At 40.3% G+C, this 27,997-nt stretch overlaps 2 protein-coding genes across 5 annotated transcripts in view; one reads left to right on the forward strand and one right to left on the reverse strand.

The window, feature by feature from the left end:
* Positions 1–27,808, forward strand: RPE (ribulose-5-phosphate-3-epimerase). 3 transcript variants are annotated; one of them, XM_068969252.1, is made up of 6 exons: positions 1–122; positions 10,112–10,191; positions 16,416–16,555; positions 16,928–17,062; positions 17,615–17,695; positions 27,380–27,808. In XM_068969252.1, exons 1-6 carry the CDS (start codon positions 1–3, stop codon positions 27,458–27,460), a joined length of 639 nt encoding a protein of 212 aa, XP_068825353.1. In that variant the 3' UTR covers positions 27,461–27,808. The 3 variants fall into 3 exon arrangements, with proteins under 3 accessions (XP_068825353.1, XP_068825352.1, XP_068825354.1); XM_068969251.1 differs by lacking the exon at positions 27,380–27,808 and adding an exon at positions 21,636–24,203 and having other exon boundaries at positions 17,615–17,701; XM_068969253.1 differs by lacking the exons at positions 17,615–17,695; positions 27,380–27,808 and adding an exon at positions 21,636–24,203.
* The window catches only part of KANSL1L (KAT8 regulatory NSL complex subunit 1 like), a 94,178-nt gene continuing 89,741 nt past the window's right edge, over positions 23,561–27,997 (reverse strand). For both annotated transcript variants that reach the window (XM_068969250.1, XM_068969249.1), the window contains 3 exons: positions 27,297–27,409; positions 26,184–26,352; positions 23,561–25,095 (listed from right to left, as the gene is read on the reverse strand). In XM_068969250.1, the coding sequence (XP_068825351.1) occupies positions 24,865–25,095; positions 26,184–26,352; positions 27,297–27,409 (513 nt within the window). In that variant the 3' untranslated portion in view covers positions 23,561–24,864. The remainder of the gene's footprint in view (positions 25,096–26,183; positions 26,353–27,296; positions 27,410–27,997) is intronic.

Below are 27,997 nucleotides of genomic sequence, written 5' to 3' on the forward strand. Positions count from 1 at the left end.
ATGGCGTCTGGTTGCAAGATTGGCCCGTCCATCCTCAACAGTGACCTGGCCAGTTTAGGGGCCGAGTGCCTCCGGATGCTGGACTCTGGGGCCGATTATCTGCACCTGGATGTAATGGACGGGTAACTCTCCGCGGGGTTCGGGCCTGGGTTGTCGCGTGGGGCGGGATAGGCTCCCATTGACTGAGTACCTGTTAGGTGCACGGCGTCCCTGTGCCGCGAAGCGCCTCACTCTGAACGCGGTACTGAGGAAGGGGCCTGAGGTGGAAACCCAGGAGGCTCCGCTTGGAGGGGACCTGGGCTGCGACCGTGTCCCGAGCCTCATCTCCTCCCCTCCCCCCCACGTAATGTGAATTCTTCTAGCACTTAGCACCCGGAAGCGGCCTTAAATCTCTAGGACCTATCTCTCACTTTCAGTTGGAGAAACTGAGGCCCAAGGGGATAGGCATGACTTGCCCAAGCTCATATAGCTAGTTAGTGGCATTGCTGGGGAGACAGACTTGTATAACGATGATGAGCTTTGCACCTGGAGTGAGAACGCCCGAGTTCTGCCACTTGCTAGGTTACTTGGGACAAGCCATTTAACCTCATTGAGCTTCAGTTTCATTCTGTGAAAAGTGGGAGTAATAACACTCTACAGCCCAGGCATCTTTGGAAGGTGAAATGAGCTGGTACAGGTAGTTTACAATGCCTGGCACATGGTAAATTTTCTATAATTGATGATAATTGTTGTCTCATTGTTCGAATTTTGATTTTCCTATCTATTTTCTCTTCAGGCACCCTGCTCTTCAGGGAGGTCAGTTTTTTGTAAGTAATTTTTAAGCACTGTAGTTATAGCCCATAATCAATATTGTTTGAAATCAGATTGATGCTAGTTTCATAAGGTGGTTATAAAATGAGGAACAAAGCTAGAGAAAACAGTTAATACTCCCTCAAGTTTACGCACATTGTGACAGAGTTGCAACTTGCATTTGCCGCACTGATAACTGCCATAAGATCAAAACAGCCGTTAACCGTGGTTTGGAGCAGAAGAGTAAATTTATTGAAAATAGGTAAAATCTCTGTGTACCCTCATGCAAATATGAAAATTCCTGTTTTTTACAAAAATTACCAGTCATTTCCCTTTTCAGTGTCACTCATGAAAGATTCGTCTTCTTTGGTCTGGTTAGATCTGCTGTTTCTCTTTTCCATTTCATTCAGTTACTTCAACACTGTGCCCAACTGTTTAATGGCAAAATCTTAACCTTAAAGTTTTCCTCTGTCCATGGGATTTCCCAGGCACGAACGCTGGAATGGGTTGCCATTTTCTTCTCCAAAATATTACTTCTTCCAAAACATAGCTTTTTAGTGTGCTATCGCATGTCATTCTACTTACCTACTTTGTTTTTTGACACCTTTGCTTGAAAGCCCTGAACTTCCAAAAGTTACTGGAGTATGTACTTACAGATGGGTAGCTACATTTTTGTGTTTGAGATATAGAATGTGACAAAATTCTGAGTCACTTAGGAGTCTCAGGATAGAACAGACTTCCCAGGTGGTGCTAGTGGTAAAGAACTAGCGTCTGCTAATGCAGGAGACACAGGAGACACGGGTTCGATCCTTGGGTTGGAAAGATCCCCTGGAGGAGAAAATGGCAACCCACTCCAGTATTCTTGCCTGGAAAATCCCATGGACAAAGGAGCCTGGCAGGCTACAGTCCATAGGGTTGCAAAGAGTTGGACACAACTGAAATGACTTAGCACATATGAGTATAGTCTAACCATGTTTAAGTGAATGAATGGAGAAAATAATTTGTCCCAGTTTACCAATCAGAACATCAATGATAACAATAGGTAATGATAAATATAGAGCTCATAAAGAACACTCGATTGTTTCTGTTCTAATACCTTTTTTTAGAGTTTTTTTTTTCTTTTAAATTTATTTTTTATTGAGGGGTAATTGCTTTACAGAATTTTATTTCCTGTGAAACCTCAACATAAATCAGCCATGGTGGTGGTGGTGATTTAGTTGCTAAATCATGTCCGACTCTTTCGACCCCATGGACTGTAGCCCGCCAGGCTCCTCTGTCCATGGGATTTTTCCAGGCAAGGATACTGGAGTGGATTGCCATTTCCTTCTCCAGGGGGTCTTCCCGACCCAGGAATCAAACCCAGGTCTCCTGCATTGCAGGCAGATTCTTTACCTACTGAGCTACGAGGGAAGCCCTGAATCAGCCATAGGTATACATATATCCCCTGTTCTAATACTTTTTGTGAATTATCTCATGTAGCCCCATGAGCTGTTACCAGCACCAGAGTTGACAGTGAGGAGTCTAATATAAAGAGAGATTAAGTTCCCTTGTAGCTAGGAAATGGTGGAACCAGAATTGGAAGCAGGCAGCGGTTTGTTTTGTCTCAAAAACTGTCTTCTCTGGGTACTCGGCTTACAGAGAATGATTAAGATATTGTCTGTCTTTGAGAGACAGCTAGTTTATATTTTTGTTATTTGTTTCATATCCCCTACTGCACGGTAAACGCCCTGAAAGCAGAGTTCACCTCTATTCTCTGCAGGAAAAGCACTATGGCAGGCCTAGTTATAATTGGTTGGATGAATGGTTTTATCATAATAGAGGTATCTTCTAAGAAATCTCTTGCCCCTCCCAGGCCTATGGCAGTCCTTGAGCTTGTTAAGTAAATGTATTTGTTTTTTATTGACTCCTTTCCCCTTTTACTGAGAAACATCTTGGTTTGAAAATAAGGAAATTTTGCATACACTATTTTAAAAGCCTTTCCCTGTTAAGCATCACAACTTTGAGTTACTTTCATTCCCCTTTTGCAATAGGAAACCAGTTGGGGAGGTTCAGCCCCTTCCCCAGTGTCCTATCAGAACAGGCAGGGCCTGGCTAAATTGCAGTGCCGCTTAGGCCCAGGGTATGAATGAGGGGCTGTGGACTCCCTCCACTTTCTGCCTCCATGCTTTTCCTCTTCCTTGCCCCTTAAAAATCTCCAACAGTGCATTGAGCTTGATGCACTGGTGGTTTTCTGGTCCTCTCTCTTTCCCTGAAGTCCCCACTGTGTCTTCTGATTAAAACTGAAGGACTTTGAAAGTCAGGAACAAGTTTTGGAAACACTGGTGGGTGGAGCATTAGTGTGGTTGGATATTTGAAGTAAAGGACAGGTGGATTTTTCTGGAAAAGAAAATTGGAGAGCATGTAAACATAAATGTGTCTTCACGGAAGTGACTGGAAATGTATTGGTCTTAAATGTACGAATAGAGCAAATAAGCAATTTCTAAGTTGTTGTTGTCTGGTTGCTAAGTTGCATCCAGCTCTCTGTTACCCCATGAACTGCAGCATGCCGGGCTTCCCTGTCCTTCACTGTCTCTTAGAGTTTGGTCATGTTCATTGAGTTGGTGATGCCATCCAACCATCTCATTCTCTGTTACCCCCTTTTCCTCCAGCATTGTCTTTCCCAGCATCAGGGTGTTTTCCTGTGAGGTGGCTATTCGCATCAGATGACCAAAGTATTAGAGCTTCAGCATCAGTCCTTCTAATGAATATTCAGGTTTGATTTCCTTTAGAATTGACTAGTTTGATCTTGTTGTCCAAGGGACTCTCAAGAGTCTTCTAAGCACCACAATTCAAAAGCATCAATTCTTTGGAGCTAAGCCTTCTTTATGGTCCATCTCTCACATCCATACATGTGTACTTGAAAACCATACCTTTGACTACATGGATCTTTTTCAGCAAAGTAATGTCTCTGCTTTCTAATATCACTGCAGATGGTGACTGCAGCCATGAAATTAAAAGACGCTTACTCCTTGGAAGAAAAGTTATGACCAACCTAGATAGTCTATTCAAAAGCAGAGACATTACTTTGCCGACTAAGGTCTGTCTAATCAAAGCTATGGTTTTTCCTGTGGTCATGTATGGATGTGAGAGTTGGACTGTGAAGAAGGCTGAGTGCCGAAGAATTGATGCTTTTGAACTGTGGTGTTGGAGAAGACTCCTGAGAGTCCCTTGGACTGCAAGGAGAACCAACCAGTCCATTCTGAAGGAGATCAACCTTTGGATTTCGTTGGAAGGAATGATGCTAAAGCTGAAGCTCCAGTACTTTGGCCACCTCATGCGAAGAGTTGACTCATTGGAAAAGACTCTGATGCTGGGAGAGATTGGGGGCAGGAGGAGAAGGGGACAACCCAGGATGAGATGGCTAGATGGCATCACGGACTCGATGGATGTGAGTCTGAGTGAACTCCGGGAGATGGTGATGGACAGGGAGGCCTGACGTGCTGCGATTCATGGGGTCGCAAAGAGTTGGACACGACTGAGCGACTGAACTGAACTGAACTGAATGTCTCTGCTTTCTAATATGCTGTCTAGGTTTGTCATAGGTTTCCTTCCAGGGAACAGTAGTAGTGTTAGTCACTCAGTCATGTCCAACTCCTTGCGACCCAATGGACTTTAGCCTGCTAGGCTCCTCTGTCCGTGAAATTCTCCAGGCAAGAGTACTGGAGTGGGTTGCCATTCTCTTCTCCAGGGGATCTTCCCTACTCAGGGCTCAAACCTGGGTCTCTGGCATTGCAGGCAGATTCTTTACCACTGCACCACCGGGGAAGCCCTCCAAGGAGCAAGTGTCTTTTAATTTTTTAATTTCATGGCTGCAGTCACCATCTACAGTGAATTTGGAGCCCAGGAAAATAAAGTTTGTCTCTGTTTCCACTTTTTCCCCTTCTCTTTGCCAAGAAGTGATGAGGCCAGATGCCATGATACTAGAATGTTAAGTTTAAGCCAGCTTTTTCACCCTCCTCTTTCACCCTCAAGAGGCTTTTTAGGTCCTCTTCCCTTTCTGCCATCAAAGTGGTATCAGCTGCATGTCTGAGGTTGTTGATATTTCTTCTGGCTATCTTGATCCAGCTTTTGATTCATCCAGCTCACCATGTCGCATGATGTATTCTCCATGTAAGTTAAATAAGTAGGGTGACAGTATATGGCCTTGCTGTACTCCTTTCCCAATTTTGAACCAGTTCATTGTTCTATGTCTGGTCTAACTGTTGCTTCTTCACGTGCATAAAGGTTTCTTAGGAGGTAGGTAAGATGGTCTGGTATTTCCATCTCTTTAAGAATTTTCCACAGTTTGTGGTGATCCACACAGTCAAAGGCTTTAGCGTAGTCAATGAAGTAGAAATAGATGTTTTTCTGAGATTCCCTTGCTTTTTCTATGATCCAGCGGATGTTGGCAGTTTGAACTCTGGTTCCTCTGCTTTTTTAAAATCCATCATGTACATCTGGAAGGTCTCAGTTCACATACTGCTGAAGCCTAGCTTGATGAATGCTGAGCATTACCTTGTTAGCATGTGAAATGAGTGCAGTTGTGTGGTAGTTTGAGCATTCTTTGGCATTGCCTTTCTTTGGGATTGGAATGAAAACTGACCTTCTCCACACCTGTGTCTATTGCCAAATTTTCCAAATTTGCTGGCATATTGAGTGCAGCACTTTACAGCATCATCTTTTACAATTTTAGATAGCTCAGCTGGAATTCCATCACCTCCATTAGTTTTTTTTGTAGTAATGCTTCCTGAGGACCACTTCATACTCCAGGATGTCTGGCTCTAGGTGAGTGACCCCACCATCATGGTTATCCTGGTGGTTAAGACCTCTTTTGTATAGTTCTTGTATGCATTCTTGCCACCTCTTCTTAATCTCTTCTGCTTCTGTTAGGTCCTTACCATTCTGTCCTTTATCATGCTCATCCTTGCATGAAATATTCCTTTGATATCTCCAGTTTTCTTGAAGAGATCTCCATTCTTTCCCATTTTGTTGTTTTCCTCTACTTCTTTGCATTGTTCATTTAAGATGGCCTTCTTATCTCTGCTTTTCTTTGAAACTCTGCATTCAGTTGGGTGTATCTTTCCATTTTTCCCTTACCTTTCACTTCTCTTCTCAGCTGTTTGTAATACCTCCTCAGACAACCATTTTGCCTTGTATTTCTTTTTCTTGAGGATGGTTTTGGTTGCTTCCTCCTACACAGTGTTAGGAACTTCCATGGTTCTTCAGGCACTCTAGCCAGATGTTATCCCTTGAATTTATTCATTGCCTCCACTGCATAATCAATAATAAGTAGTTTGATTTAAGTCAAATCTGAATGGCCTAGTGGTTTTCTCTACTTTTTTCAATTTAAGCCTGAATTTTGCAGTAAGGAGCTCATGAGATGAGCCACATTCAGCTCCAGGTCTTGACTTTGCTGACTGTGTAGAGCTTCTTCATCTTTGGCTGCAAAGAGTATAATCAGTCTGATGTTGCTACTGACCATCTGGTGATGCCCATTTGTAGAGTCATCTCCTGTTGTTGGAAGAGGGTGTTTGCTATGACCAGTGTGTTCTCAACAGAGTGTCTCTGTTAGCCTTTTCCCTGCTTCATTTTGTATTCCACGGCCAAACTTGCCTGTTAATCCAGGTAACTCTTGACTTCCTACTTTTGCATTCTAGTCCTCTGTGATGAAAAGGACATCTTTTATTTTGGTGTTAGTTCTAGGAGGCCTTGGAGATTTTCATAGAACCATTCAACTTCAGCTTCTTTGGCTTTAGTGGCTGGAGCATAGAGTTGGATTACTGTGATATTGAATGATTTGCCAGGATCATTCTTGTCGTTTTGAGATTGCACCCAAGTACTGCATTTTGGACTCTTGTTGGCTGGGAGGGCTACTCCATTTCTTTTCATCAATTCTTGCCCACAGTAGTAGATACGATGGTCATCTGAATTAAATTCGCCCATTCCAGTCCATTTTTGGTTCACTAAGATGTCGATGTTGACTCTTAGCATTTCCTGTTTGACCGTATCCAGTTTACCTTGATTCATGGACCTAACATTCCAGGTTCCTATGCTGTATTGTTCTTTATAGCTTCAGACTTTACTTTTCCCACCATATACATCCGCTGCTGAGCATCATTTCCACTTTGGCCCAGCCTCTTCATTCTTTGTGGAGCTGTTTCTCCACTGTGCTCCTGTAGCATATTGGGCACCTCCTGACCTGGGGGACTCATCTTTCAGTGTCATATCTTTGTGCCTTTTCATAAACTGTGTACGGGGTTCTCTAGGCAAGAATACTGGAGCAATTTGCCCTCTCCTCCAGTGGACCACGTTTTATCAGAGCTCTTCACTTTGCCCTGTCCATCTTGGGTGGCCGTGCACTACATGACTCATAGCTTTATTGAGGAACATAAGCCCCTTCCCCATGACAAGGCTGTGATCTGTGAAGGGGTCCTAAGTTAGTTAGGGCGATATAAAGCCAGGGAGATTTCACATTAGTACTAGATTTCTGACTTTTGAAAAACTTCCAGAAATTTCCAGTACTGGGCCCACAGTCTCACAGACCACCATTAGCCAGGCCAGATCTTCTTCATTTGTCCCCTGTCTCCTTCTGCCTTGTTTCAATCCTCCATGCTATCTGCCAACCCAGCCACCCCTATCCCCACCCCTGACTGCTCTCTCTCTCTTAAGGCTCTCCTCCCTTGGACTTCTTTTTCAGTTAGTTATTAATTGTCAGTGAAGGGGCAGACAGGCCTTGCAGATAAGAGCCTGAACTTTGGAGCTGGGTTAACTGCCTCCTGCACTTACTGGTTGTGTGAGCTCTAGCCTCTCTTTCTCATCTATAAAAATACAGAAAACAGTGGTACCTGTCTCACTAAATTGTTGGCATGATTTTAATGAGTTAATATGGTGGAATTGTTTAGAATGGCGGTTGTCCTGTATAATTCTTTATTAACCTGCATTCTGCCTTCTTGTCATCTAAGCTCAAGACCTTGGTGCTGGGTGCTAAGTCATTTAAGTTGTATCTGCCTCTTTGTGACCCCATGGACTGTAGCCAGCCAGGCTCCTCTGTCCATGGGATTCTCCAGGCAAGAATACTGGAGTGGGTTGGCGTGCCCTCCTCCAGGGGATCTTCCAGCCCATGGAGCGAACCTATGTCTCTTACGTCTCCTGCACTGGCAGGCAGGTTCTTTGCCACTAGCACCACCTGGAAAGCTCCGTGGTTTCTTCTCTTTGACAACACTTCCCACCCCACCACCACCCCACTGCATCTTAACAGAAAAACCCCGTCAGTTGCTATCCTTGTTTCTGTTTTTACTGTTTCTTGCCATTTACCAACACCTCTTGCCTTGCTTCTTCCAGTTTACTCTCAGTCAGTTGTGCTACTATGGTGTTGTTTCCATCTTAATTTTTCATTGCTTCTCTGGTGGCTCAGCTGATAAAGAATCCACCTGCAATGCGGGAGACCTGAGTTTGATCCCTGACTTGGGAAGATCCCCTGGAGAAGGGAAAGGCTACCCACTCCAGTATTTCACGTCTGGAGAATTTCATGTCTGACTCTTTGCAACCCCACCGTGTAGAACATGGGGTTGCAAAGAGTCAGACATGACCGAGCAACTTTGACTTTCTCTTTTAAAACCTCACTTGATCAGGATTAAAGTTCAAACAGTGAGCCTGGCATTCTGTATCATTTAATGTGACACAGTCTTGCCTTGTATTTTATTCATAGTAGCCAAGGTGGGCAGCACCGTCTCCCTTTCTTTGAGCTTAACTTGGTTTTCTTTACCTTTGTTCATTTCTTTCCCCATCTTTACAAATTCCATTAATTCTGTAATTCCATGGGGATCTGGGGCTTTCCTGCTGGCTTAGATGGTAAAGAATCTGCCTGTAACATGGGAAACCTGGGTTTGATCCCTGGGTCGAAAAGGTCCCCTGGAAAAGGAAATGGCAACCCACTCCAATATTCCTGCCTGAAGAATTCCATGGACGTGAACCCCATGCTCTATCCCTTTTAAAAAAAAATGCTATTCTACTTGCCTCTGGAACAATTGCCTTATATTGCATACTTTAGCTTTTCTCTACAGGCCTCATTCAGGGTAATGCCTACTACTTTAACAAAAGAAAGCCTAGATTTCAGTGGCTTAACGTTATAAAGTTTATTTTTCCTTCATGTAGTAGTTTGGTGTGAATATCCTTCCATGCAGAAATTCAGGGACGTCAGAGTCCCCTTCCATCCCCTGTCTCTGCCCTTAAGGGCCTCTTTCCTGGCAGAAGGGTAAAGTGAGAACAGAACAGGAATATATTCAACCTCCGGGGCTCTGCAGTGACACGCATCGCTTGTGTTCATATTTCACAGCCCTTTTGTGAGAATTAGTCACGTGGCCACCTGGTTTTAAAGGGAGTTGGGAAATGTGGTCCTTGGCTGAGCTGGCTTCCTGCCAACAACTATACTGTAGCAGTCAGTCATGAATTGTGGTGAGTTATTAGCCCTCTCTTGGTACCAGTGAGATTGTAACCTTTTCTGTGGTGAGCAGAGAAACTCAAATTTTTTAAAATAAAATATAGTACTCTGAAGCATCCAGCCTAAATGTTGAAGTGAGCTTGCGATACAACAAGAGAGCTGGAGTAGGGGAATGGTTAACTACCTCGGGTCTGATTTCAGAAAGCCTTAATTTGAAACCTGCCCCAACGAATTATTAACTGGGTGACTTAGGGAAGTTATATCCTATGCTCCTTAAATGGAGATGATAACAGCATTTACTTCAGAGGGCTGTTGTGAAGATGAGATAAAATAAGGCACAATATCTGATATGTTACAAACCTTCAGTAAGTGGTGGTTATTAATATACCTTAAGTTTCTTTGGATAATCTTTAAGACAACTTAAATAAACTTGTCATTTTGTGCCCTGTGGTAGAAGTAGATTAGAGATAGCCACAGGTGACCTGTGATAGGCTTAAGATTTGAGAAACCCTTATCAGAGTCTTGACCTTCCTAACTAGTATGTGACTTGGGCAAGTCATATAACTTTTGGGGTTTTGATTTTGTCATCCTTCATTTCTTCCTATCAGGGATTTTGAATTACAGCATTAAATTGGTCAATTATGTGACATTATGACTTACTGGAATATCAAGGAATTACTGCTCTGTAAAACTGAAATTCTATGGGTATTTTTAGTGTTTAATACTGATACTGATGTTAAATGTTAAATTGAAAAATATTGGAATCACAGATAATCTCCTCTTTGTCTATCAGGATACATTTTGAGAAAAATACAGAGACTGAATTGAAAACATTTTCAGAGTAAGATTTTGTTTGTCTTGTAGGCATTTTGTTCCCAACATCACCTTTGGTCACCCTGTGGTAGAAAGCCTCCGAAAGCAGCTAGGCCAGGACCCTTTCTTTGGTAAGTGGGTGTTTATGGCATCTGAAGCTGAGTATCTTGCTCAGGGAAAGGGGAAGTAGCTGGTTGATTTCTCAACTTCCAGTTTCACAGTGTGCCCTTTTCCCTCCCCCTGTGCTGGGACTTCATTGGCCTCCTGTAAGAAGCTGAACTTGCCCACTTCGGGGCCTAGGCACTTGGGCTAGAGTCTCTTTGCCTAAACTGTGTTCACTTGATCAGTGCTACCTCATCTTTCCACCTCAGATCCTATGTTGTTGTTTCTTCAGAGAGCCCTGTCCTAAATTAACCTTTTTACCTTGTTGATTTTCTTAGAATTTCTTTCAATCTGTGGTTGCTTTTATCAGACTCTAAACTCCTTAAGGGCAGGATTTCATTCACTTGGTTTGCTGTGGTTTTCCCAGAGCATAGCATACACACACAGCTGAGGCTCAATGTGATTGTTAAATGAACTTAGGAATCAGTTGATATATGGTCTAGATGAGAAGTCGATTCATTGAAATTGGAGCGTTCTACAGGTCTCCCACGCTAGTAAAGTAATGCTCAAAATTCTCCAAGCCAGGCTTCAGCAATATGTGAACCATGAACTTCCAGATGTTCAAGCTGGTTTTAGAAAAGGCAGAGGAACCAGAGATCAAATTGCCAACATCCGCTGGATCATCGAAAAAGCAAGAGAGTTCCAGAAAAACATCGGCTTTATTGACTATGCCAAAGCTTTTGACTGTGTGAATCACAATAAACTGTGGAAAATTCTGAAAGAGATGGGAATCCCAGACCACCTGACCTGCCTCTTGAGAAACCTGTATTGCAGGTCAAGAAGCAATAGTTAGAACTGGACATGGAACAACAGAATGGTTCCAGATAGGAAAAGGAGTATGTCAAGCCTGTACATTGTCACCCTGCTTATTTAACTTCTACGCAGAATACATCATAAGAAACGCTGGGCTGGAAGAAGCACAAGCTGGAATCAAGATTGCCGGGAGAAATATCAGTATCCTCAGATATGCAGATGACACCACCCTTATGGCAGAAAGTGAAGAGGAACTAAAAAGCCTCTTGATGAAAGTGAAAGTGGAGAGTGAAAAAGTTGGCTTAAAGCTCAACGTTCAGAAAACGAAGATCATGGCTTCTGGTCCCATCACTTCATGGGAAGTAGATGGGGAAACAGTGTCAGACTTTATTATTTTGGGCTCCAAAATCACTGCAGATGGTGACTGCAGCCATGAAATTGGAAGAAAAGTTATGACCAACTTGGATAGCATATTCAAAAGCAGAGACATTACTTTGCCGACTAAGGTCTGTCTAGTCAGGGCTATGGTTTTTCCAGTGGTCATGTGTGGATGTGAGAGTTGGACTGTGAAGAAGGCTGAGTGCCAAAGAATTGATGCTTTTTGACTGTGGTGTTGGAGAAGACTCTTGAGAGTCCCTTGGACTGCAAGGAGATCCAACCAGTCCATTCTGAAGGAGATCAACCCTGGGATTTCTTTGGAAGGAATGATGCTAAAGCTGAAACTCCAGTACTTTGGCCACCTCATGCGAAGAGTTGACTCATTGGAAAAGACTCTGATGCTGGGAGAGATCGGGGGCAGGAGAAGGGGACGACAGAGGATGAGACGGCTGGATGGCATCACTGACTCGACGCGAGTCTGAGTGAAGTGAATTCCGGGAGATGGTGATGGACAGGGAGGCCTGGCGTGTTGTGATTCATGGGGTCGCAAAGAGTCGGACATGACTGAGCGACTGAACTGAACTGAACAGGTCGGTGTACGCTCCACTTCAGTGTTGTAAGATAATGTGAATTAAGGTTTTTTTTAAAATCACGTAGTGACCTAGAAGTTACTCCTGTGGAACATAGATTCAGCCCACATAACCTTGTCACTGCTGCTGATGTTTTAAACTAAGTTAGCAGAGCCTCTATTGCCAGATCTCTGGTACAGGAGACATTTGGTGAGCTTTTATAAGTAATATGTATTTATGTAATTCATTACTTAATTTTAGTAAAACTTATATTTATTTATTGACCTTGTGGACCATTTATGAAGGGCTCTAGCTGTTCTGTTCAGTATGGTAATCACTAGCCTCATGTAGCTATTTAAGTCAGCTAAAATTAAAAATTGTTTCTTAGTGGCATTAACTGCATTGCAAGTTCTCAGTAGCCACGTGTGCCTACTGTACCAGTGCAGTTGTGGAACACTGCTGACATTGCAGGAGGCTGTTAGAGCCTCTGTAGGCCCGTTCCACTTGGAAGGCACCGACTATCAATTCATGTGACTCAAGGGAAACAGTGTTCCACCAATATGTTCACCATTTTGAAATTTCCAAATAATGGAGTAGAATCCTCTGATTACCTGAACTTTTTTTTTTTTTAAATTATTATTAATGTTTTGGAAGCTGACTTTTCGAGGGTAAATTTATCCTTAAAACTATCGGAGTTGGATGAAAGTGTTCTTTGCCCTCTCACGCCTTGTACAATGGCCACAGAATCCACCATTCTGGCTTTGTGTGGATTTAAAATATGTAAATTTTGTCTTTTTCCCTTCCTTTTAGTTGGTCTCCCAACTGTTACTTCTCGCTGCTGTTTGACTCCCCTTCTCTGTGCCCTTTCTCTGCCCAACTCAGCTGCCACCCCCACCCCCCACAATCTGTTTTTTCATTCCTGCTTTTAGTTTGTTGTTTGCTGATAAACTTGCTAATCAGTCTTACCAGAAGACAATCTCAAGTAAAGATGAATGGATTTCATATGCTTTAGTGTTTGTGACCTTTGTTTTTTATCTTATATGTTGTTTGCGTAATTCTTGGATACTGGTTGTTGGTTAATTGGTACATTATATATCTTAGGAGTTAGATCACAAGCTGTATGTATAACTGCTAAAGCTTTTAACAATTCAGTCCTAATATTGAGTAGAATTTACTGTCTTAAGATGTAATGTGGTAGGGAAAAGTCATTTTTGCTTTTATCTAAATCAGTGGTCTTCAAGTATGGTGTGAGGACCTGTAGGAGTCTTTTTCAGACAGATGCGACTGAAGCGACTTAGCAGCAGCAGCAGCATGATGTCATAACTATTTGTAGTTCGATTTGTAAATTGTACTGATATTATTTGCATTATTTGTACCGATGGTGCAAAAGCAGTGGTGAATGAGTCTGCTGATGCCCTAGCCAGAGATAAGGCGGTTTTACTGAGCAGGTAATACTGAACAGGTTACTACAGGTATTGTGATGTTCTTACACACCATGCCTTCATAGTAAGTATCCTTGAAGAATTGGAACAGGTGATAGATTTAGTAAATCTTGATTCTTGAGCATGCGTCTCTTTAGTATTTTGTGTAACGAAGCGGGAAGGTAATACGTACAAAGCCCGTCTGTTGAATCCTGGAGGATGATCATTTCCTTGAGGAAAACCACTCATTTCATTGTCTCGAGCTGTAGACTGCAAGTGCTGGTCTTTTCACAAAGACCATTTTCCATTAAAAGAATAACTGACAATGAACTGTGGTTATCAGACTTAGATATTTTCCTGATATTGTCTTTAAAATTAACTACGTGAACCTGTCACTTCAAAGAAAGCAGCTCATCAGTTTTCATTGCCACTGACAAAAGTTAGAATTTGCAAGTGAAAATTGAAATTTTGGAAAACTTATATTTGCTGTTTTGAGCTTGAAAGCTTCCCAATGCTTACAGCTTTTTTGATAAGATCTGTAGTGACATTGACAACATGGGTTTTGGATAGTATATAAAGAAATGTGTCACTGTTTGGAAGATCTGTGTAACTCAGTGAACCAATAGTACTTAAAAGAGCTGTTCAAAATACAGACTAACGAGTTTTAGCATTAACAAAGTATGGAAAGGTCACTGACAGGATTTATAGATTCCACACTGCCAGTAATCTTTCATACTGCTTGTTGAGTTTTGGGGTAGAAATGGTAGACTGTCCATACTTGAGTGAAAAGGCTGTGCATGTAGGGACGCCTCCCTTTTCTGTGCATTTTTCTCTACTATAAAACAACAGATTGAATGCAGAGCAGATGTGAGAATACAGGTGTGTATTCTCTCAAGCCAGGCACTGCTGCTGCTGCTAAGTCACTTCAGTCGTGTCTGACTCTGTGCGATTCCCATAGACGGCAGCCCACCAGGCTCCCCCGTCCCTGGGATTCTCCAGGCAAGAGCACTGGAGTGGGTTGCCATTTCCTTCTCCAATGCATGAAAGTGAAAAGTGAAAGTGAAGTTGCTCAATCGTGTCCGACTCTTAGTGACCCCATGGACTGCAGCCCACCAGGCTCCTCCATCCATGGGATTTTCCAGGCAAGAGTACTAGAGTGGGGTGCCATTGCCTTCTCCAAGCCAGGCACTACCTACTCCCAAAAATGTAAAATAATGCAACTGTTACATTAACATGTAATGGATTTATAGTATCATTATTTTTTTATGACTGACTTAAGTAGACCCAAAAGCTTCCCTGGTATTTCACATGGTGAAGAATCTGTCTGCAATGCGGGAGCCCACCTTTGATCCCTGAGGCAGGGAAGATCATCTGGAGAAGGACATGGCAACCCACTCCAGTGTTATTGCCTGGAGAAAAGCCTGAAAGGCTACGGTCCATGGAGTTGCAAAGAGTCACACACGGCTGAAGTGACTTAGCACACACAAATAGACATTAAAAGTTTTTTTTTAGTTTGCCTTTCTAAAACATTAAATATTGATAAATGTGACCCACATCATCAGTATTGGGGTGGAGGAGTCTTCAGTAATTTTTAAGAGTGCAGAAGGAGTCTGACAGTAGAACATTTGAGACCTGTGTTGTGATTACAGGCAGAGTCGCTGAGTCATTGATTCTCCGAACACCAGAGAATGTCCAGTGACGGTTGCTGGTGGTGACTGCACACTGGAGATTGAGTAGGGATGACTTAGCTGTCTAGTCTGGTAACTTAGGAATGAGTAAACTTGGTCTCGTAAACCAGATTGAATTTTTGTTGTTTATGATATGAAGGAAAAACACACCAAATTGAGTTTATCTTCTGAAAACAAAGTTTTGCCTATTGAAACATGTTCTATTTTTGTTACTTTTATTAGTTTAGAAATATAAATGTTAGCCTTGACTTCGTTAATCAGGCTCTATACTCTGTTTCCCTGACGTTTTTCAAAGCCTTGTTGCATTTTATAAATCTTCGCTACTGAGTTCTGGAATACTCGATTTTTTCTTTCTTTAACATAGCTTTGCTGGATCAGAAATGTGCTCTCTGAAGCAAAAAGCCCAAAACTCTCCTCACTACTGTCTGTCTGGCGCAGGAGAGTTTACCGTTTTCTTCTTTCCTGCATCATTTCTTGCTTTCACTTCTTTTAAGCTGCCCTCTCTTTCCCGTGGAATGCTATTAATATTATGTTTTAAGTTGAGATGTTTAAGAAGGCCACGCTCGTTTCTTCCCAAACATTTTCATATGATTTGAGCTTTAGATTTAGGGACACGTGGCAGGCTGCTTCTGGTTAACGTGATCTTTCCTCTGAGTCTGTTCCTCCTTTTGCAGTTGTCTGCCTCTTAGTGGTGACAGTTCTGTTCTGGCTCCTTAGGCCCACATCCTTGCACCATCTGACCCTTGTCTCACTGCGCGCATCTGAGCCACAGCAGCCCTTCTTGGCCCTGCCTTCAGAAAATATCCGGAATCCCCGCCACTGCTCACCATCTGCAGTCACTAGGTTTATTGCCTTGATCTTCAAAGTTAAATCTAAGTACTGCAGTGTTTGTTCTGTGTCATTCAAAATAAAACCTGACGGTCTACAGGGTCCTGTAGTCTTATCCAGTGTTTCTCTAACCTCATCCTCCCTCCCCAGTGCTGCCCCCACCCCGCCCTGACTCCAGCAACACTGGCTTTGTTTACTACCAACTTTACTTGTAATTACTCCTTTATTTGTCTCCCTAAGAATGTAATCTAAGTTTTTTACAATGATATTTCCTGAACCTGAACTTAGGTTTCCTGATTCCTAGTTACTACTTCTCATAAATAGTGCTGTAGGCTTTTTGTGGAAAAATGTTGGATTTTTTTTTTATAAATGTGTTTAACCAAAACCTTATCTTAAGGATGCAGGGAAGCTATCTATGCCAAAACTTCTATTTAACAATTATCATGATGCCAGAAGAGTCCATATCTGAAATAGCAAAAACTACAGATTGACTTCAATAATATGAGCAGCTGTTTTCCTTTTAGTAATAGTTAGGGGATATGTCTTTTCTTTCCAGACATGCACATGATGGTGTCCAGGCCGGAACAGTGGGTAAAGCCAATGGCTGTAGCAGGAGCCAATCAATATACCTTTCATCTCGAGGCTACTGACAACCCAGGAGCTTTGATCAAAGACATTCGGGAGAATGGAATGAAGGTAAGAGCTTAGGAGTGAGGGTAATGTTTTATACTATTCATTCTCAGAGTTGGGAAAGTTTGGTGGAAGACCCAAAATGATAGGTGAAGAAGACCAGATGTAGACAGCTGTTCTTCAGCATTGAAGCTAGACTTTAAGTATAACATGTTTGTCAGATAAAATCAATACATTCTACTAATGTTTTCTAGAAATTGCTACCTTTTAGAAACATTTACTTGTGATATCCATGTTGACTTAAAAAACAATACAGCTGAACAATTTATGTATGTATTCCATTCTTTAAGAATAGAGCTTCCTACTGGGCCTGATAAACCACAATAATGTAATATGGAAATAGTTATTGATGTGATGTAACAAATTTGTTTGTTACAGGTTGGCCTTGCTATCAAACCAGGAACTTCAGTTGAGTATTTGGCACCATGGGCTAATCAAATAGATATGGCCTTGGTTATGACAGTGGAACCTGGGTTTGGAGGGCAGAAATTCATGGAAGATATGATGCCAAAGGTAAAAAAAAGTGTTTGGTTCTGGAGTAAGGTTTTTTATTGTGTATATTTATTCAGTAAGCATGTATTGGGCTACTTGTATGTTTGGGCTGCTTGTATGTTTATGCCTTACTCTGAAGGCGGGGAAATGGGGGTGCCTACATATCATTGGAATATGGGATGAGAGATGTCCAAAGAGATTTAGGTTTGGAGATCAGAAGAGATACCACGTATTAGTTTCCAAAACCATTGGAAACTGTTCTGGAAACTGTAACCTTTAGATGGAATTTTCATTGAATATTGAGGGTTTTATCTTTGCCTTGTTTCTGTGAACTATATTTTCGGCAAGTCCATGATAAATTCAGTGCCATTTGGCAAACAGAACAAAGCTTGCTTTTATGAAAGTTTGTTTCAGTATATTAAGATGGCTTTCCCCAGTCATAACTTTTATTGATATAAAGTTACTCTGTGAGACATTTGGAGTCATATTTTAGTGGCCATTTCATTTTTTGTTTAGTGTGCTTTCCCTCTACCTGTCCACTTAGGAGTCATTTATTTCCTTGTGTATATCTAGGTTCATTGGTTGAGGACCCAGTTCCCATCTTTGGACATTGAGGTGGATGGTGGAGTAGGTCCTGACACTATCCATAAATGCGCAGAGGTGAGACTGTTCCTTGATGGCAACCTGGACCAATTTCCTATCAAATGTAATGCCAGGACAGATCTTGTCTACCAAAGAGATTTCCCCTACACTTCCTAAATAGTCTTTCTTGGAAAAGTATTTGTTTGTTTAAATGTAAAACTAGGAAAGTAAATAGTAAGTACTAGCTATCTCAGTAATGATGAAAAAATTCTTTGAAAGAGGAATGTGCTGACTGCCAGCCTGTGTAATATCATTGAGACGTTCCAGGGCCTTTGAGACAGTTTTCCAAAATAGGGACTCTTCCTATTTTGTGTGTGGTTTTTTTTTTTTTTTTTTTTGCTTCCTATTTTTGCTTCCAGTGTTTTGTGTAAATGTCACACACTTTTCTGCTTGATACTTATCAAAAGCTTGACTGTGATCAGTATGAAGATGACACTGGACAGACAGACAGTGAGCATATATCTTTTGACCCCTGTAGAATTCATTTTTACTGATCTGTGCTTTGTCATTAATACTGTTTCTGCTTACATTGAGACATATGATCTCTGTTCATCTCCAAGGCAAACCATGCAATATCACAGTTACCCAAGTCTATGCCCCAAGCAGTAACGCTGAAGAAACTGAAGTTGAACGGTTATATGAAGACCTACAAGATCTTTTAGAACTAACACCCAAAAAAGATATCCTTTTCATTATAGGGGACTGAAATGCAAAAGTAGGAAGTCAAGAAACACCTGGAGTAACAGGCAAATTTGGCCTTGGAATGCGGAATGAAGCAGGGCAAAGACTAATAGTTTTGCCAAGAAAATGCACTGATCATAGCAAACACCCTCTTCGAACAACACAAGAGAAGACTCTACACATGGATATCACCAGATGGTCAACACCGAAATCAGATTGATTATATTCTTTGCAGCCAAAGATGGAGAAGCTCTATACAGTCAACAAAAAAAAGACCAGGAGCTGACTGTGACTCAGATCATGAACTCCTTATTGCCAAATTCAGACTCAAATTGAAGAAAGTAGGGAAAACTGCTAGACCATTCAGGTATGACCTAAATTAAATCCCTTATGATTATACAGGGGAAGTGAGAAATAGATTTAAGGGCCTAGATCTGATAGATAGAGTGCCTGATGAACTATGGACTGAGGTTCGTGACATTGTACAGGAGACAGGGATCGAGACCATCCCCATGGAAAAGAAATGCAAAAAAGCAAAATGGCTGTCTGGGGAGGCCTTACAAATAGCTGTAAAAAGAAGAGAGGCGAAAAGCAAAGGAGAAAAGGAAAGATATAAGCGTCTGAATGCAGAGTTCCAAATAATAGCAAGAAGAGATAAGAAAGCCTTCTTCAGCGATCAATGCAAAGAAATAGAGGAAAACAGAATGGGAAAGACCAGAGATCTCTTCAAGAAAACTAGAGATACCAAGGGCACATTTCATGCAAAGATGGGCTCGATAAAGGACAGAAATGGTCTGGACCTAACAGAAGCAGAAGATATTAAGAAGAGGTGGCAAGAATACATGGAAGAACTATACAAAAAAGATCTTCACGACCCAGATAATCATGAGGATGTGATCGCTAATCTAGAGCCAGACATCTTGGAATGTGAAGTCAAGTGGGCCTTAGAAAGCATCCTTCGAACAAAGCTAGTGGAGGTGATGGAATTCCAGTTGAGCTGTTTCAAATCCTGAAAGATGATGCTGTGAAAGTGCTGCAATCAATATGCCAGCAAGTTTGGAAAACTCAGCAGTGGCCACAGGACTGGAAAAGGTCAGTTTTCATTCCAATCCCAAAGAAAGGCAATGCCAAAGAATGCTCAAACTACCGCACAATTGCACTCATCTCACATGCTAGTAAAGTAATGCTCAAAATTCTCCAAGCCAGACTTCAGCAATATGTGAACCGTGAACTCCCTGATGTTCAAGCTGGTTTTAGAAAAGGCAGAGGAACCAGAGATCAAATTGCCAACATGGGCTGGATCATGGAAAAAGGAAGAGAGTTTCAGAAAAACATCTATTTCTGCTTTATTGACTATGCCAAAGCCTTTGACTGTGTGGATCACAATCAACTGGAAAATTCTGAAATAGATGGGAATGCCAGACCACCTGACCTGCCTCTGGAGAAATCTGTATGCAGGTCAGGAAGCAACAGTTAGAACTGGACATGCAACAACAGACTGGTTCCAAATAGGAAAAGGAGTATGTCAAGCCTATATATTGTCACGCTGCTTATTTAACTTATATGCAGAGTACATCATGAGAAACGCTGGACTGGAAGAAACACAAGCTGGAATCAAGATTGCTGGGAGAAATATCAATAACCTCAGATATGCAGATGACACCACCCTTATGGCAGAAAGTGAAGAGGAACTGAAAAGCCTCTTGATGAAAGTGAAAGAGGAGAGTGAAAAAGTTGGCTTAAAGCTCAACATTCAGAAAACGAAGATCATGGCATCTGGTCCCATCACTTCATGGGAAATAGATGGGGAAACAGTAGAAACAGTGTCAGACTTTATTTTTTTGGGCTCCAAAATCAGATGGTGACTGCAGCCATGAAATTAAAAGACGCTTACTCCTTGGAACAAAAGCTATGACCAACCTAGATAGTATATTCAAAAGCAGAGACATTACTTTGCCGACTAAGGTCCGTCTAATCAAGGCTCTGGTTTTTCCAGTAGTCATGTATGGATGTGAGAGTTGGACTGTGAAGAAGGCTGAGTGCCGAAGAATTGATGCTTTTGAACTGTGGTGTTGGAGAAGACTCTTGAGAGTCCCTTGGACTGCAAGGAGATCCAACCAGTCCATTCTGAAGGAGATCAACCCTGGGATTTCTTTGGAAGGAATGATGCTAAAGCTGAAACTCCAGTACTTTGGCCACCTCATGCAAAGAGTTGACTCATTGGAAAAGACTCTGATGATGGGAGAGATCGGGGGCAGGAGGAGAAGGGTACGACCGAGGATGAGATGGCTGGATGGCATCACGGACTCGATGGATGTGAGTCTGAGTGAACTCCGGGAGATGGTGATGGACAGGGAGGCCTGGCGTGCTGCGATTCATGGGGTTGCAAAGAGTCGGACACTAATGAGCGACTGAACTGAACTGAACTGAACGCTAGAAAACTAATATTTATTTCATTTTTATGAGGAACATTGTTGGACAATGCACTGTATTGTAGCACAGCAGTGTATCTCTCATTAGATAGATTTTTCTCAGCTTCAGCGGTTCTCTCAATGGTCCCCCTTTCTTTCAGCTCTGAATCATATAACAGATTGGATTTTCCTCCCTGAGTCAAATCTCAGATAAATTTGAACTCATTTTTGTAAGTTTTTACTCAGTTTTACTCTTTGATTTCATATTGAGAAACATCTTGAAAATCTTTTTTAAGCCACCTCAAAACCATTCTGGAATGCAGAGAAGCATACATCAGCATATGTTCCTTTTCTACTGGCATCAAAATGAGAAGATATTTAAATGTAGTGTTGCCGTATTTTATGGATTATCTCACATTTTAACAGTACTTGTCCTTTTAGACTGTCTGCAAATTCCTCTACATAGTTCAAAGATGAAAAGATTGATTTTTTTTTTAGGAGCTGAGGAGGCATTGGTACATAAGGGGAAAACTTTAATAGAGGTGAAGATTAAAGGTTTTAGATAAAACCTTATCTAAGTATTAGCAGAGATGCACTGTAGTTTATTTAGAAGAGGGTTGGGGTTACCAAAAAGTCAATGTTTCTTACACGTTTAAAAATAATTTCACATCCTCTTTTAAGCGTTTCAGCTTCTTTCTTCATTGAACTAGCTGCTTAAGTATATTCATCTTGAAGTGGCTTTTATACAGTTAAAGTGCTGACTGCTAGGTATAAGGGTAGAAACTCTAGTCTGGGAGTTCTGTTTTAGGTTTTACCACATCTTCCTTTGAGGCATAACCTAAAGTGTTTACTTCTTTCAGGCAGGAGCTAACATGATTGTGTCTGGCAGTGCCATTATGAGGAGTGAAGACCCCAGATCTGTGATCAACCTGTTAAGAAACGTTTGCTCAGAAGCTGCTCAGAAACGTTCTCTTGATCGATGAAACAAGGAACCTGGTGTGTCTGCTTAGGAGATTTCCTTTTTACTGAAAAACAAGAATATTGACTACCAAATCATACCACAGTTGAGGCAGTGCTGCTTTTCTGAGCAATTACTCTGTCCAGTGACTAAAATCCATTATGCAGAATGTTCCAAGAGGTTAGAAATTGGTGTGTATAACTACATTTTTAGTGATGGAATTGAAAGATTAGTGTGATAAAATACCATTTTTACTGGGAGACTTGATTTTTATGAAAAGTAAAAATATGGCTGTATTGAGGTTACAAGCAGAAAAGTGTCTCAATGCCTAAGGAAGGCATGTTAGCTACTATGAAAATTTTTTTTTTCTGAATTTCTAAAAAGAATTTTCTTTGGTTTCTTTACTGTTTTCTGAAAGCAAAGGAAGTTCTTCAGTTTTTCCTGTTTCGTGTCATTTTTGATTTGTGTGTGTGCTAATTAAGTTTGCATCTGATTAGGAATGGCATACTTATTCTCCTAGCTTCAAAAACATTTATTTTTTACTTTGCACCTTATATTTGATATATTAAAAAAAAAAATGTATTATGAAGCCCAGGGATTTTCAAGTTGTTCTAAAATATGAGCACAAGTTTTATCAGGGTATTTTGTTAGCTGTCCTAGAAGGACAGATTATTCAGTGATCTCTCGCCGCCCCCTCACCCCCACCCCCTTTCCACTTTTTCTTAATTATACACACTATTTCTAAGGACATAAAATGTTTTGCTAGCTCTGTGCTAAAAAAAGAAAAAAGGCCTCTATTTAGAAGTAATATTAAGTTGAATCCTGACCCTTCTGTTTGTTTGATCTTAGCAAACCAAATCAGCCAACCTCTTTGAGCTTCTACTAACTGATTTATACATTGAATGTAATTATGAGAGTGTGGTATTGTGTTGAGGATTAAAAGATTATTATATATGTAAACTTCCACTATTCCTAGAATTGTAAGGGTGTGGAATTGAACATGCCAAGGCAAAGTAGCTATTAGATAAATTTGTTTTGTAGATTATAAAGTACGTTGATACAATCTCACGAAACCTACAGTCAGTCCTATGAATGGTAAAACAGGTGTGTTTGTCCCCATTAAAAAAAAAAAATGAAGATACTGAAACTCATCAACAGGCTGGTATGATGGAAAGAATCCAGGAAAGCATAGGATTTCTGCTCTGTACTTTTTTTTTAATAGATGGAGTGCTTAAGAGGTGGATTAAGCAAAGGAAGCTTAATTGTCTTATTTCCAGTCTAACTTTAAACTAGAAAAACCAATTGCTAAGAATATTCTGCAACTAATGACTTTTGACTCCAAGGATATATATTTTATTAATCCAAGGACGACCAAGTAGGCTAATATATGACAAAGTACAGAGTTAATCCATACACTATTTACTGTTGTGTCCCAAATTACACTTTGACAGTAGCTATGTATTACCTACTTCATTCTTGTAAATACTCTTGCTATGAAATGCACATGATAAGAAATAACAAGACCAATGTCATTAAACTTTTTCAGGCTACTATGAGTTTTGAGAAATAAGGTTTGGAAAATAGGAACGTTAACACTTTTAAGCATGGCATAGAGTGTCCTTGGTTTCTTCTGTGTTTTCAAGGTAAAATTTTATTTCTTACTGTTTATTTTGGCTTAGGAAAGGCTTTGCCACACAGACGACAAGGCATATAGAAATAGACACAGCCAACACAAGGCATATAGAAATAACTTTTTAATTAAAAAACTTACATAAAGGATTATAATATCAGACATGACAAAAAAAAAATTGAGTTTATTTGCCTGGACAACTTGGGTTTGTTCTGGCTTTTGTTTTTTTAAAAATGTACAGTAAAACTATAAGCAAAAATTTGTCAGTATTGAATTGGAAATTTTTTTTTTTTAAGAGACCAGTATAATTTCCAGTCTCTAACAAAAACTTACTGTCAGATCCCCCAGATTAGGCCAGATGGCTAGGATTGTCAGTTATATTATATGGGTACTACAACTTGAATAACCTGTTTTACATGAGAAAAAGTGATTCATATAAATTGTCCTCAATTTTTACATAGGAAAGAATAATGTAATAGTGTCAAAAGAGATTTTACTTTATATACACTCCAGTATCCAATACTGAAGTATTAACTTTTTAAGAATTTTAATTCTCTCTCTAGGATACAAGTAAGAATAGATGCCTGTTTGAATAGAGTAAGCAATGGTAAGGAGTGACCAGATGAACTGAAGTACAATAATATACGAATGGGAATTTCCTGTTTGTTACTCATTAAGTGGGATGTTTATGAGATACATAAAGCTCAAATCTTAAAAGCTGTGTTAGTTTTAAAATACACTACTATTTAACTCACCATTGCTTTTCTTATTCTGTCAAGAGTGAGTAGAAAATAACCTGTGTTTAACCCAATAGACAGATTATCAGTGATTTCAAATAAAGTATTATGTTACCTGGTATAGAAATTTTCATAAATAACTTCTATTAAATATGTTTTTTAAAGTCTGGACTACTAGGAAGGGATGTTTTTAGATGTCCAATATCATTGGAAATCTGTGCTTCTTTATAGTGCAGCTGATATTTCATGGGATAATTCATACATGCATTTTTCATGTGGAGTGGTCACTGCCAGTGCTTTTTAAAACTACTTAGATGTGTGTATATGTATGCATGTATTCTCTATACACACATATTTTTATATTCTTATTTCTGAGGCAATTTAAGACTAACCATTTGTATAGAAAAAAAAAAGGAGCTGTCATTTGATACACAGGGGGGTGTGTGTGTGTGGGTAAAAGTGGTTTAAAAATTATTTACCCAGTAATGTGATTTGACAGCAAATTACAGCAGTTAATTTTCTGGTACTTGTGATTTGCATCAAACACAAATGACTAGCACTTGTTGGTCAGTGAAAAGCTAGTTACTTCTGGTTTCAGGAAGGAAAATGAAACTAACTTGCCTGTTTCATAAACAGCATAAAAGGTTAACGTGCACTATATGCCCTTATTCTGGAACTGAGACTGTGGAGGGGCAGGACAACAGGGCTGGCTTTTTTCTCCTGTTTTCCCATTCATTTACACAGTTTTCTTCACTTGTTCCCTGTCACCTATTTTTTTTAACATGAGTAAGTCCTAGACCAAAGGTTCTGTACTCTTCCATTCCATCTGCCTGCCTTTTTGGATGGTGGCCATTCTCTGGTGCACTGGTGCAGAAGACTTCACTGTGGCAAGCTGGGCTTGATCTTTCAACCTGATCATTTTTTTCATCTTGGCATAATAAAGCTTCTGTGTCTTCATCCTTCAGTGGAAAAGCCCGTCGCTCCCACCACAAAGACTGAAAGAGAAAACATTTTCAGTTTCAACTAATTTAAGTTCATATCTCAGATAATCTGTAGATGTTAATTTTGTAATAACCATTGGTCAGTACAAATTCTTATTTGGTCCTAAGTATCTAGCAACTTAAAGTGGGATATACTGAGGATTATTTAATGGGGACCTTTGGGAATTATTTTTTCACTTTGCCTCTTCCAAGAAGAGGGAAATGGTGCTATTAGGGAGTACTGGTCTTCATTTAAAGCCTAGGTGCATGTTGGGGAAATTCCCTTAAATGTGTTTGGGTCGTCTAATTCAGTATCTCCATTTTCATCCCATCATTATTATAGACACCTATTAACTTTTCTTTCTCTGAGCTTTCTATGACTTGCCTCTTAACTTCTATTATCTCTACTCTCTTGATTCTAAATATTATTTTCCAATACTACTAAACAGTACAAGAACTTTATAGATGCAGTGTAGAAAGCACTCCTATTGAGGTTAAAACTGGACAAATGGGGAGACAAAATCTTTTCTAAGGGGAAGAGAAATAACTAACATTTCTATGTGCCAGGTAGCATTCTATTTAATCCAATTAGGTTTGTAATGAAACTCTGATAGAATTCCCTGTTTCTAACACATAAGTGGATAGGTGGAATTAGGTTTTGGCATGTTACATAAAAGGGGCTTCCCCGATGACTTAAGCAGTAAAGAATCTGCCTGCAATGCAGGAGACCCAGGTTCGATCCCTGGGTAGGGAAGATCCCCTGGAGAAGGGAATGGCAACCCACTCCAGTATTCTTGCCTGGAGAATCTCATGGACAGAGCAGCCTGGTAGGGCGATAGTCCATGGGGTCGCTAAGAGTCAGACGTGACTGAGCATACACGTATACGTTGTGTTACATAAAAGGGGGAAGTATCTGTAGTTAGTGATGGAACTTGAATGCTGGAATATGGATCCTCTGGTTCCTACACCCAGCATTCTGTACTGGACTGTTACACTGAATGTGTTATGTAATGATGAATCCTTTGTCAGCAGCAAGCAATTCTATAAACAAGTTTTTGAAAGTCAATTAAGGAAGTTTTAACAGTTACATAGAATACTCTCACCTTGGTCTCTTGAGTCTGACTCAGTGAAGGTGAGCCGTGTGCACTGGGAGCCTGGCTCTCTGAAGGAGGCTCAGCAGGACTCCCCACTGCGCAGTGCTGCCCACCACTGAACTCGTAAGGGCAGTCTTTCAAAAGTAGGTCTTGTCCTTCAACGTTTTTAGTGTAAGCTCTAGCAAGAAAATCAAGAAAACATTTTATAAACAACCTAAAGTGTAGTTCATAAGTCCATTTAACTTGGTAACTTTTCTTTAAACAGTTTTGCCCAAAAGATTTTTAAAAATTCATCTGCTGATTTTCCCCATGTTATCCTCACATCTCAAAGGCTTTTATTTAAAAGGCACTTCAGGGAATCTTTTGCCAAATTATTATAAGTAATTTTGTTTGGGGGTATTTTTTGTTTGTTTTCCAGAAAACAGGAAAAGATAGTTAACTTGACTCTTACAGTCCGAGTTCCCAGAGTATCTATGATTATTGTAATGTCATCCATGAAGAACTCGATTCACATTTTCCTCTGTACTTCTGGAAAACTGTGTCTCTGTAATGTAGAGAAAGTTGAGAATAGAATCTCAGGTATGTTAGGATAACTCTTAGAATAAGGATCTACAACAAATCTGAGTATCTTGACTTAAACAGAAATGTTTTAAAAGTGTGAACAAAATGAGAAACCCCCACATTACAGTGACTACTAGGTTTCAACATGATCTTATGTTTTGAGTTTTGACTATATCAAAAAATAGTCCAATTAAATATAAAATAGCAGGGTTTCTCTCAAATACATTAACTATGTTTTTAGGATTTATTCCCCCTTCCTTCAAAGTCATGTTCAAAGTATTTCAGGCTATTTGCTTTTTACCCTAGATAGGTTTTTAAGGGTCTTTTTTTTGGTTCATTTCAAGAAAAATATTTTTGAAGTAGTTGTGTTACAGATTACTCAGATTGTAATCACTAGTGTTAGGTCCACCATTATAGTACACTGAAATGACCTTTTTATGGAGAATTTTCACGTTATTTGCTCACTTAAATCTATTACTGATGCTGACAATTAGCATGAGAAATAGAGTGGAGTAAGACACGACACTCAGGTAAGTAGCCTGAATATAGTTCAACACCTGCCTGCTGTTTCTTCTATGCCACTTGCTTTGTTCCCATAGTGACCATCTGGCTTGCTCCTTCTCTTCATACTTTTTGTGTCTTAGGGAGAAGACTTCGTCAGAGAGATTTTCTATCTGGAGTTAGAAATGAAAAGTTTTGCTTTTGTCAGAAACATTTTGAAATGAGAACAAGTGTCACAGTTCCTCATAAAGAGAACAATAGGAAGAAAACAACAGTAAATGCAGTCTATTTCATGAGAACACATGTTATGAGAGGAGATTCAGATTCCTAAGAAGAGGGAGTTTGGAACTTTTTCACCATTGGGTCATGTTTGAAGACTTATCTAGAATACTTAATAGGTACCTTGAATACACATAGGTTCACAATGGTTTTTTTACATTTACATAAAATATCCTTCATGCTTTATTCATTCAAACCTCTGTATTGCTTCTTATGGAGTATACTGTTGATGGAACATAGTAATGTTAAAGAAAGTAAAACTGAGATTTGGGAACTAGTTTAATGGATTTCCAAAGCTTTGATTGTGGTGTTTCTGGCTAGGATCATTCTGAACTAGGGTGCATTAAAAGAGGGAAAGGCATTAAAAAGCAAATTTTGGTAGATGAAAAATGAGATCAGTTGGCATAGAAAGACTGTAATAGAAACTGTCTTTTATGTAATACTGCCTCTTCAGACTGTCACTTTGGAATTAGTTTGGCTAT

This window comes from Capricornis sumatraensis, chromosome 3 (genome assembly GCF_032405125.1).
Source record: "Capricornis sumatraensis isolate serow.1 chromosome 3, serow.2, whole genome shotgun sequence".
NCBI classification, from domain to species: domain Eukaryota; kingdom Metazoa; phylum Chordata; class Mammalia; order Artiodactyla; family Bovidae; genus Capricornis; species Capricornis sumatraensis.

What these genes read in the sequence shown, in the direction of transcription:
- RPE (XM_068969251.1), top strand. Translation starts at nt 1, where the DNA reads ATGGCGTCTGGTTGCAAGATTGGCCCGTCCATCCTCAACAGTGACCTG. An exon ending in TTCGGGAGAATGGAATGAAG is followed by an intron (nt 16,556 to 16,927) that starts GTAAGAGCTTAG and finishes TGTTTGTTACAG; the next exon opens with GTTGGCCTTGCTATCAAACC. An exon ending in CTATCCATAAATGCGCAGAG is followed by an intron (nt 17,702 to 21,635) that starts GTGAGACTGTTC and finishes TACTTCTTTCAG; the next exon opens with GCAGGAGCTAACATGATTGT.